Source organism: Mesoplodon bidens, assembly GCF_964165515.1.
Source record: "Mesoplodon bidens genome assembly, chromosome: 13".
Lineage (NCBI taxonomy): Eukaryota > Metazoa > Chordata > Mammalia > Artiodactyla > Ziphiidae > Mesoplodon > Mesoplodon bidens.
Genome location: NC_138169.1, coordinates 37,630,850 through 37,643,414, shown reverse-complemented (window position 1 = coordinate 37,643,414; position 12,565 = coordinate 37,630,850). Strand labels below are relative to the sequence as shown.

Genomic DNA, 12,565 nt, shown 5'->3' with positions numbered 1-12,565 from the left:
CCTTTGGTTTAATATTCCAGCTCACTGACTGGATCAGTTTATCATACAGGGAGAGGCCTGGCTACCCAGCTATTCCAAATGCTGACCATACCCCCCATCCAAATCCCTATAATTAATAGCCCCATTACTTCTAAGAAAAATAAAGTAAAAGGGACAGGATTTATACTCCCATCTTACACAGCTAGAAAACCAGTTAAAATATTTGGAAGAAAGGACTTCAGACACTGGACCACAGGAGAGCAGAACTGTGATCTTGGAGAGAAGAAAAACAAACAAAGCACCCTACAGTTGCACCAGCTTACTGTCTGGAGGCTGGAGGCTACTGGAAAGGGGGGTCCCATACTGAGTCTAGCAGGCTTACTGACTTGAGAAGACTAATATTAGTGTTTGAGGAGGCCAATGTGGCTGTAATCTGAGAGGCAGAAAACAGAAGGATCTCTTCTAATCTTTGGCTAAGTGTGGATATGCACATGAATTAGAGGAAACTATTCAAATTTGAGGAAAGTCACCAGAAAGGAATAGGCAAAAAAATTATTGGAGGTTGCACAAGGTAGGGAATGGTACCTATTCCTGCCAGCCAGAGTGAGAAGATTTAGTAATACATGGGGCATCAGGTAGAATCCTCAATGGGTACTGCCTTACTGGCAGAAAAAGTCTCCTAAGACTAAAGATTGTTTTGGATCTAACAGAACTTGAATGCAAAACTTGGAAGGATTCAACTGATTCCAAGTTAAGAATAGACAAAATAATACCTGGAGTTTCCACAGGGCTTAAAATAGTTCCTGTCCCCACGAGCCAGGGTAGAAAGTGTACATGAATCAAAATTCAACATTATTTAAAGGAATGCCCCCCCTCAAAATTCTAGCAACCAAAAATTACAATTTATAGTGTCCAGCATCCAATCAAATTTACTAGGCATATATAAAAGCGGGAACATATAGCCCATGAACAAGATAAAGGTCAGTGAATAGAAACAGACCCAACAGTCCTAAAATCAGACAAGGACCTTCAAGATGGAAACCACAAGCATAAGGAGGAGAGGTATGAAGGATACAAAAAAGAAAAAAATGAAAGCTACAATTTCTAAGATTAAAAAAATACATTGTATGGGATTATAAGCAGAAAAGACACTTCAAAAGAAAAGATTAGTGAATATGAAGACAGAGCAAAAGAAAGTATCCATAATGAAGCAAAAAGAAGGATTAAACAGAAAAAGAATAGGACAGAGCATCACTGACCTGTGAGACAATAGTAAATGGCCCAGTAGACATGTAGAGTTCCAGAAGTGAATACAGAAAACAAATTGAAAAATAATGGCCCCAAATTTCCAACTTTGATGAAAACCATAATCCACTGAATCAAGCATCTCAAACTCTAAGTAGAATAACCTTTAAGAAAGTCATGTGAAGGTACATCATAAATAACTTGCTGAAAACCAGGAATAAAAGACTAGTTTTAAAACATTCTGAAAAAAAAAAAAGACACTCTACATTTAAAGAAATAAAATTGAGGACAACAGAAGACTTTTTGTCAGGAGTAATGCAAGTTAGAAGACAGTGAAGACATCTATAAAGTACTAAAGGAAAAAAAAAACCCTGTCAACCTAGAATTCTTAACTGAACTAAAACATTTCAAAAAGGAAGTCAAATAAAAACTTTTAAAATGCAGTATGATCAGACCTGTGCAAGAAGAAATATTAAAGGAAGCACTTCATGGAGAAGGAAAATGGTATCAGAAGAAATCTGGATCTATACAAAGGAATATTACCAAGGATAAAGGGAAATATTTAATAATGATAAAGGAGTCAATTTGTCCTGTGACACAATAATCATAAATGTATACGCACCTAATAAGAGTTACACAACACATGAAACAAAAAAGATAGAATTAAAAGGAGAAACAGAAAAATCTACAATTATAGTTGAGGATTTCAACATTCCTCTTTCATTAATTGATAGGAAAAGCCAACAGAAAAGCAATAAAAATATAGAAGACTGAGCAATACTATCAATTAATTTGACCAAACCGACATTTCTAGAACACTCTAGCTGACAAGAGCAGGATGCATATTATTTTCAAGTACAAACAGAACATACATCAAGGTAGAACAGATTCTGGGCCATAAAACAGAGTTTTAATACAGTTATACATTTGAGAGGATTGAAATTATACAAAATATGTTCTCTGGCCAAAACAGAAATAAACTAGAATAAAAGAGAGATATCTGGAAAATCCCCAAATAATTAACAATTAAATAGCAAACATGTAAATAAGCCACGAGTCAAATAAGAACTCAGAAGAGAAATTAGAAAATATTTTGATATGGTAAGAACATATCAAAATATGTGGAACGCAGTTAAAGTAGTATTTAAAGGGAAATTTATAACATTAAATGTTTGTATTAGAAAAGAAGGAAAGTCTCAAATCAATGATCTGAACCTCCACCTTAAAAAAAGCTAGAAAAAGAAGAGTAAACTCCAAAATGACAGAGCAAATAAAACCCAAAAGGATGAAATAAGATAGGAAATCAGTGAAACAGAACACACATGCACATGGGTGATCGTGCACACATGCACACATACACACACACAAATACACGCATATAGAGCAAATCAATAAAACCAAAAGCTAGTTCTCTGAGACAAACTAAAATTGATAAACCACTAGCCAGACTAATGAGGAAAAACAAAGGAGAGAAGACACAAATTACCAAGATTACAAATAAAGTGGAGGCAGCACTACAGATCCTACAAACACTAAACAATAATAAGGGAAGATTATGTACAAACCACCAAAGTTCATTCAAGAAGAAATAGATAGAGGGTGGGAGGGAGGGAGATGCAAGAGGAAGAGATATGGGAACATATATATATGTATAACTGATTCACTTCGTTATAAAGCAGAAACTAACACACCATTGTAAAGCAATTATACTCCAATAAAGATGTTAAAAAAAAGAAATAGATAAATAATCCTATAACTATTACGAAGTTTAATAATTTAATTCAAAGTGAAAAATTTTCCCTCAAAGTAAATTCCAGGCCATCTCAGCTTCACTGTTTACCAAACATTTATGAAACAATAGCAATTCTATGTAAACTCCTCAAAAAAATATGAGGGAACGTTTCCCAGCTTTTAAATAAAGAGGTTAGTATTACCCTGATACTAAAACAAAGATATTATAACAAAACTGCAGAATAGCACTCATGAACATATACACAAAAATCTTTTTAAAAAATAGCAAATCTGGGCCTCCCTGGTGGCGCAGTGGTTGAGAGTCCGCCTGCCGATGCAGGGGATACGGGTTCGTGCCCCGGTCTGGGAGGATCCCATATGCCGCGGAGCGGCTGGGCCCGTGAGCCATGGCCGATGGGCCTGCGCATCCGGAGCCTGTGCTCCGCAACGGGAGAGGCCACAACAGTGAGAGGCCCGCATACCGCAAAAAGAAAAAAAAAAAAAAAAAAAAAAAAAAAAAAAAAAAATAGCAAATCTGACACTAGCACTATATAAAAAAGAAAAAACATCACGACGGGGTGAGATTTATCCCAGTAATGCAAGGTTAGTTTAGAATTCAAAAATCATTAATGTAATTATTCTTCTTAATAAAGACTAAAAAAGAGAAACTATATGATCTTCATACAGACTGAAGAAGTATTTGACAAAATTCAACAATGATTCATGATTTTAAAAAAAAATCTCTTAGCAAAGTAGCAAAAGAAGAAACTTCTTCAACCTGATAAAGGACATTTGGAAAAAACTATTGTCACCATCTGACTTCACAGTAAAAAAATGAATGCTTTCCCCCTAAGATTAGAAACAAGGCAAGGATATCTGCTTTCACCACTTCTATTCAACATAGTTCTGAAAGTCCTAGTTAGTGTAATATGGCAAGAAAAAGAAACAAAAGGCATATTGGAAAGAATAAAGTAAGCCTCTTTATTCTTGGATGACATGATTGATGGTCTTTGTACAAAATCAACTTTGACTCACAGACACAGAGAACAAACTTACGGTTACCAAAGGGGAAAGTGGGGGTGGGGGGGAGGGATAAATTAGGGGTTTGGGATTAGCAGATACAAACTACTATATATAAAACAGATAAGCAACAAAGTCCTACTGTAGAGTACAGGGAACTCTATTCAATATCTTGTAATAACTTATAACGAAAAAGAATATATATATGTATAACTGAACCACTTTGCTGTATACCAGAGACTAACACAACATTGTAAATCAACTATACGCCAATAGAAGTTTAAAAAAGAAAATCAACTTTGTAGAATTTACCAAAAAAAGCTACTAGAATTAACGAGTTTAGCAAGTTTTAGGATTCAAGGTCAATTTAAAATCAATTAGGGACTTCCCCGGTGGTCCAGCGGTGAAAATTCCACACTCCCAATGCAGGGGGCCCTGGTTCAATCCCTGGTCTGTGAACTAGCTCCCGCATGCCACAACTAAGAGCCTGCATGCCGCAACTAAAATAGCCTGCATGTTCCAACAAAGATCCCGCGTGCCACAACTAAGACCCTGTGAAGCCAAATTAATTAATTAAATATTAAAAATATAAAATAAAATCAATTACATTTAATATAACTAAAAACTGGAAATTAAAATTAGAAAACAATACCTCTTTGTATTAAAAGTCTGGAATACTTAGACACAAATTTAACAACGACAACAACAACAAAAAAGCAAGATCTATACACTGAAAACTTAGACCTAAATGTACAGAAAGTTCATAATCTTGGATTGGAAAATTCAATACTGTTGAGATATCAGTTCTTCCCAAATTGAACTACTGATTTGATGCAATCTAGTCAGAATCCCAGCAGGATTTTTTGTAGCTATTAAGGACTTGATTCTAAAATCCCCATGGAAATTTAAAGAACCAGAATAGCCAAAATAATCTTGAAAAGAAGAACAAAGCCAAACAATTTAAATTACTTGATTTTAAGACTTAACTATTCTAAAAGCCACACTAATTAAGACAATGTGATATTGGCATAATGATACATGTAGATCAATGAAACAAGAGTCCTGAAATAGACCCACACATATATAGTCAACTGATTTGAAAAAGATGCCAAGGAAATTCAATGTGTAGAAGTCTTTGCAACAAATAGTGCTAGAACAAATGGATATTTGTATGGAAAAAGAAACAAAACACTACCCTTGGCCGTTACCTTACATCATATACAAAAGTTATCTTGGAATGCAGACATAAACATAAGAGCTAAAATTATAAAACTTCTGTAGAAAACAATGGAGAATATCTTTGTGAACTTGGATAAGGCAAATTTTTTAAGATACAAAGAGCGTAAATCATCAAAGGAAAAAAATGATAAACTGCACTTCATCAAGATTGAAAATGTTTTCTCTTCAACAGACACCATTAAGGACATGAAAATGCAAGGTGCAGAATGGGAGAAAAATATTTGTAAAACATTTATCTGGTAAAGTACTTGTATTCAGAATACTGAAAGAATTACAACTCAGTAATAAGACAAACAACTTGGTATCAAAAGATGGGCAAAACAGACCCTCCACCAGAGAAGATATATGAATTTGAAATAAGCTTATGAAAAGACTCTTTTTTAACATAGCAGCCTTATTCATGATACCCCAAACATCCATCACTTGGTAAATGGACAAAATGAAATTGCAGTACATTCATACAAGGGGAAATTTCTAAGCCATAAAAAGATGAATCTCAAAAGCATGTGCTAAGCGAAAGATGCCAGACACAAGTGACGACATACTGTGTGATTCCATTTATGTGAAAACCTAGAATGTAGAACTGGAGTGGCAGAAGGCCCTCAGTGGTTGCCACGGGTCAGGAGTGAATGGAGAGGACTGACTGTAAAGGGGCATGAGGGAACTTTTTGGAAAGATGAAAAAGTTCTAGATCATGATTCTGGTAGCGGTTTCATGACTGTATACGTTTGTCAAGACTCATCTAATTGTACACTTAAAATGGTGAATTTTATTTTATGCAATTATACCTCAATAAAACAAACAAAAAAATGTTGCACTGGGGCTCCCTCCTCTTTTTATTTGTTGATTTTGAGTCTGAATTCTCTGAAATTGCACTTAAAACTCTCCAAGAATTTTCTCTTGTATTTATTTTGGACTGGGTTTCTTCTGGTTCCAGGAGTTTCTCAAAATTTCTGGATTGATGTCATCTTTCTAATTTTCTAGCAGTGGTAAGGATTAAGAAAACAAGACAAACCAACAACCCAAGATCTTTGATCCTTTCAAAGGGATCGGGAGACGTAAAAGCATACATGTAGTTTGCTAATTCCACAGTATATTCTCTCAATGTTTTAGGAGACAAAGGCTGAGGCTGTCCTTGAAAACGGTAATTATAAATAGCAATTGTAAGAAAATAAAAGGACTCTCATAACATTTAAGGGACACACCACTTTAAATAATTCAGTTTTTCTATTAGGATCACTGTCACTCCTTCTGGCCAACTGCAAAGTTGTTTATTTCTCTTGTCCCTATTACCACTTGGGCTGGAGGCAATTTTTTACTTCGGATTCTCAAAGTCCTCCAGCTTCCTCAGGCTAACTTGACCTTTAAGATGTGAGTGAAGCTGTACTGAACTGCTCCCCTGTGTATGTGGGAAACCTAGTGTCTGTCCCTCCCAGTGTCTCTGAAGCGCTTGGCGGACTTTTATTTCGTCACAAGGTTTAAACTCTTCCGTGTGAAATCCACCCATCCCCTTTTTTGTACCTTGTCAACCTTCTGGACATTCCCTAATCCCTTTACTTCCCTAGATGCCACCTACCCAGGGTGTGTAGCAGAGTTGAAGGAAAGTTTGTGGTAAGAGAGGAGAGCTGATCAAGCATCTTAGACATCTTGTTTCTTGAAGGTCGGCCTTCCCTGCTACTGTGGGGTTCTCATACCATTTAACTTGGCTTTTATTGTTTTACTAATTTTCTGGGTACCTCCTTTTTCTTCCATTTCCTCTTTCTCTTAGGTCAGCACTCCCACCCCCTCATTCCTATTCATTTTTCATTCTACTCATGAATTGAATGATTCATTCATTCTTGGAGTGTTACATCTAACTAGTCTGTTCAATGGAGTTTTAACATATATAGCTACCAATTTTTGAAAAATAGAAATTTAATTGAAAAATTCTTAAAGGTTCCAATTTAGAAATTAAGAGTTTTGAATATGCTCAACATTTGGTATGTTCTCTCCATTTAATAAGGTCTTATGGTAACTTTACATTTAACAGAATATTGTATATTGCTACTGTACCAAAAATGTTACTGTTTTGTATTAACTCTCACTTTGACATATAACATAAAAGTTTCCAATTTTCTACTGATACATCTAGTGGTGGCATGATGAGCATCAGTCAGGGTCCCAGCTGGAAACAAATGGCACACTCGAATTAAGATAAATCAAGGATATTTACAAAGAGGGGGGGAAGGATAAGGGAACCACAAGAATTAATGCAACAACCAACATTAACAGAAGCACCCCTAAGGCAGAAAAGATAGGGGATGGGAGGTCCCCCAAAGGAGAGGAGGTCCCTTCAGTTGGAGGACATAGCCAGCCCAACCTCACAGGGAGTGAACCAGGGGAATAAATACCTTGACCTCTCTTTCAGATTTCCTCCGGTCTTCTGCTAGAGCTCCTCGTTGGCTCAGCCCAAGAGGAATCCAGAGCGAGGGAACCCACTGGTGAGTACAGGCCAGCCTTCCAGCAGAGTATGGCTGTGGAAGGACAAATGGAAGATACCAGGCACACATTGCTTATTTTAATCAGAAATATTCCTTTCTGTATCGACAATTTGAATGTTAATCGGGACTCTGATTGCTGTTGAAGGAAACTCAACTTGATGTCTTAAAAAATATATATATAGAAAGAAAATGGAAGAAAGGCAGGGGAGAAGCTGATTTTAGGGAAATAAATGCTGTTCAGGCACTCACTCTCCTCCTCATCTCTGCATATGCTTGTTTGTTTTGTATCCAAGTGGGGACCTGGACTCCAAGAGCATTGAGCATTGGGGTAGATCTTTAGAGCAGTATAATCAGACAAAGGATGACTCATCTTCCAACTCCATGGAGAAAAGTCTCAGAGAACTTTACTAGGAGATTTAAATCTTGATTAAAAGAATAAATCAAGGGATGAATAAACATTTGAATAGACAGGATGGGAAGACTGATTGGAAAGATATTATTTCTTACAAGTTAACTTATAAACATAATGTAATCCTAACCAAAATCTCACTTAAACTTTTTTGGAGTATGAAAAATAAAGTCTAAACTTCATCAAGAACTTGCCAGAATACCAAGATGAAGAAAAAAAAAAAAAAAAAAGAATCACAAAGGCAACTTGCTTAATTATTAAAATGCATTATCAAGTGGTTAGTCATTTAAAGTATTATACTGACATCAGAATGGCCAGTTAACTGGACAAAACCAATACAGTGGGCATGGATTAACCAATAATTGGTGCTGGGAAAATTAACTGTATGGGAAACAATCACGCTAGACTCATAAGTCACATTTTATACCCAAATAACTTCCAAAGGAATTAAAGAGTGATGTAAAACACAAAAGCATAAAATGTAACAGATGAGATGAATATTTAATCTTGGGATGCAAAGAACTGTTTAGGCATAAAAAAGATTTTATAACATACAAATGTACAACTTAAATGTCAAAAAAATTACATGCAAACTTAAAAGGCAAACAGCAAACTAGGAAAACATTCTTAAGTTGAGAAACTATTACTGTACTGTATAAGAAATATTTAATAAATGTTTACTAAATGATGTGTTTGTTGATTAAATGTTACTCTTCTGAAATTAGGGAAAAACAAAGCTAAAAATTTTGATAATATAACAGTAAATGGCAATTAATATTATTACCTTATTGAAAATAACAAATGCTTTTGATTGGCCATTCATAATTTAGTATCTTATTTTCATTAAACCTATAATAGAAGTGTAAAACAGATAGAAATAAGGCTCACACATTTTTCATTTTTAGAAAATTGAGTCCCTTATGATCAAAAGTAGTTATTCTATTTTATACCCTTCACACAGATTCTTCTGTGAATAGCTTCACTTAAATCACTTAGGTTTCTCTGTATAATACATTAAAACTGTAGTTGCTGATATAATTAAAAAAAAAACCTGTAAAAATAATGTCACTCACCTGACATGGAAAATTAACCACACAGAATGAGTTCAATAATGTTCTGAATTTCATAAAGAATTGATTTAACTCTGCTCAAGAGTCATAACTCAACACTTTTTTTCCCCAACGGAAGAAGAAACAGAATATACTTTGCTTCAAATACCAATTCTTAAAACACTGATGAGAAAGTATGAGTAGTGGCTAAAAAGATAAATGGGTGCATTCAATGAAAATTTTTATTTCAGTTATCCACAAAACAATATAATAACACTTTATAAAAATATTAAGTTTTAGGCTACCATTATTCATTTAAAAAAGTGTGCTAGAAGGCTGTTTTTGCCAGCTTCCTCTTTTGGTAAGGAAAACACATTAAGAGGTTGAAGAAGAAAAGCTGTTTGGGAAAAATCTTCAAATGTACAAAGTTGTTTATTTTTCTCAGCAATTTAAAAATACATAACCATTTAAACTGAATACACATTAAGTTAGTGTTTTATTTCCTAACTATACAATCGATATTATAAAGAACTGCTCCATTCAGTTAAAACCTAATGAATATCATCAACTTTTTCTGGCCTATTTTTCTGAGGAGAATTAGTACATAAACATATAATTTTATCCTTTTTAAAATGCTTAGAAAAATTGTAATATCATAGTTCACACAAAGCCCTTTAAAACTCTGATGTCACAGGTTGTAGACGTTAAAGGTAAGTGATGACAGCAGAATTCTTGGGAAAATCCTCTTGGAAGAGGGATTCAATACTAAGCAGGTTACGTAAACATAAGAAGCCACCACAATTTTTAGTACCAGAACTGCTGCCAACCTGCATGAAGTTCATCTGTCACATTTTAAAATGGTCTGAATCTCAACATAGATACCACAGCACAGAATTTTAAATTTAATGATCAAATCAGGTATGTGATGGTAGTCAGTAATAATATTCCTAAAATACTGGGACCTGATGTGTTGCTTTATTTAAAGTGTGACTATAAAAGAGAGTATTTTAAAATGTAAATACCAGACTTTTGTCAGATTCAGTCTCTTTGCTAGACACTTAAACCAGTGATGCTGCCATTCAAATTTGTATTTTGGAATTTTCTTTTTGAGTTAGTCATAAAAATCAGTATTATTCTGTACATTTCACTTCTGTACTTTAAATAGGCAAAATCTGTCCCCCTCTTTTCACCACTGCTATTATTCCGAATATGTTTTCCTCCTCAAATCAACTAAATTCTAGAAGGGAAAAAATGATCATCATTAAGTATATTTAAAAAGTGAATGTAGATTCAAACATGGATTTGAAAACTGGAGTTCTAAAAATGTTTTGCATAAAAAGCTGTATCACTGGAATTAGTGGGAAGCCTTAACTTAGCTATTTTGAGGCTATAGCACTCATTTAGTATTTATGTTAAGAAAGATTAGTTTTATAGTCATACCTTATAACTCTTAAAATCTCAGAAAATAAGTGAGGAGCTTTGAGTGCCAGCAAAGCCATTTTGTCACTCTGTAACGTCAACATTAAACATTACATTCCATCTCTATATCTGTAAAACTTTCACATTTTCTTTTCTCATATTTCTTTAAATACATTTTCCTCTCTGTTAGTCTATATTCAATAAGAGCAAAAGTGCATTCAAGTCCCTGATCTAGTGATATTTTATATTTGTGGCACCCATCATTATAAGTACATATTAGCAATCTCACAGTACCAGTCTGTTTTTCAAAAAGGACTATTTAAATGCTGGGTTTATTTTTTTTCATGCTATCTAAAGATTAAAAGATTTCCCCTTGGATTGGATAGTATGATTTCAATTATATATTGCCTTTAAAAACATCAGTGCAACCTTATAAAAGATTAACCCATATTCTAGTTACCTTCATTATTTTAAACTGAGCTATTCAGAAATGATTAAAGTGAAAAATTTCTTCTACTTTCCAGTTCCATGAGTATACTGAGTATTAACATAGTGCATTATACTTTCAAATTCCACTGCTGTTGTCTAACATTTAATCAAGTTTTAGATGCTGTTTATATTCCTTTTTGCTTCTAAAGACCTGGCCCACTTCCATGCAAACAGAGGCATATATTAAGGTTGCATATTAACTGTTCAACTTTGAAAAAACTTTTAATAATAATAAATGCAATAAATTTTTAAAAATTGGAATGGAATTGTTTGGTCCCGTTAAGTTCCATAATTCTAGATTTTAGTATGGTATAACTTTTTAATCTCCCAAGTTTTGTCTATACTGATTGATAAATTTCTCTTAATTATGAATTTGGGGAATAAAAGGTAGTGATTCATAAACAGTAGCCTTGTTGCTCTTCATTGTCATGCTATCACTCACACAGTCATCAATATCTTAACTATACTTTCTTTGGACCCTGAAGTAAGCTGAAAAATTCACCATTGGTACTTTAGAGTTTAACACTTAGGAAAAAAAAAGTGGTTTTGTGCAACCATATCTGTAATTCCAGTTTACCATCAAAAACATGCAGGGTGAAGAAGATTTTCTTCTTTTGATTCCTGTACGTGAGGAAGCCTACACAAGTTCTTTACATTTTGGCAGATTTGTGCATATAAAATTGGCTTCTTGGATTATAAATTTTCTCCTGGCTGGTACTGTGGCTCTGTAGCAGTGAAGTAGTCTTCCAAGAAGGACTGGATATATTCAAACGTTGGTCTTTCATCAGGGTCCTTCTTCCAACAAAGATTCATCAATTCATGTAGGGACTCTGGACAGCCCTGTGGGCACGGCATCCTGTACCCTCGTTCCACCTGTTCCAGCACCTCGCGGTTTACCATACCTATCACGCAAGATTCAAACACGAAAAAACAGTGACGCCAAATACCACTAGCAAAAAGAACAAATCCCCTAACCACTAACTAATTGGAGGTATATTTGAGTGAGTTTATTTAGTGAAACGATTCTTTCAACAAAGAAATAAAGTAAATTTTAAATGTCAAAGTACATCAACAAGAGCTTAGAAAATGCTAATCTGTTTCAACATATCTTTCTTCATTCCACCTAAAATCTGGCTTTTAATACTAATGAGAATTTTAATACAATGAGAATTCAGAGTGCTACTCTGAGGTACTGATACTTTCTGATACTAACAGTTAATAATGACCAAACTTGGGCTAATGAGGAACAGTGGCAAGACAGTGTCTGAAAGAACTTTCAAACAGGAATTCAGAAGAAAGAGTGCTAGTCCTGGTTTTGCCAGATATACTAATTATGTTATTTTATATCAAGTCACTTCCTTGAAACAGTTTCCTTATCTACTGTCACCTGTTTGACTTACCTCAAGTTATTACACAGTTCCTTTCTTGTATTCCTCTGTAATCCCCACCAACCCCATCAGCAGTGCACCCTGTGTTATCACAGGGTAAGCACACCCTCAATTACC

The 12,565-nt window shown here is 34.6% G+C and overlaps 1 protein-coding gene across 2 annotated transcripts in view; it reads right to left on the bottom strand.

The window, feature by feature from the left end:
• Positions 1-8,868: 8,868 nt before the first annotated feature.
• Positions 8,869-12,565, bottom strand: part of YES1 (YES proto-oncogene 1, Src family tyrosine kinase) — an 81,159-nt gene continuing 77,462 nt past the window's right edge. Inside the window, exon 12 of one of the 2 annotated variants that reach the window (XM_081251698.1) lies at positions 8,869-11,962. In XM_081251698.1, coding sequence (XP_081107824.1) covers positions 11,754-11,962 — 209 coding nt within the window. In that variant the 3' untranslated portion in view covers positions 8,869-11,753. The remainder of the gene's footprint in view (positions 11,963-12,565) is intronic. The other variant, XM_081251699.1, reaches the window with a different exon arrangement.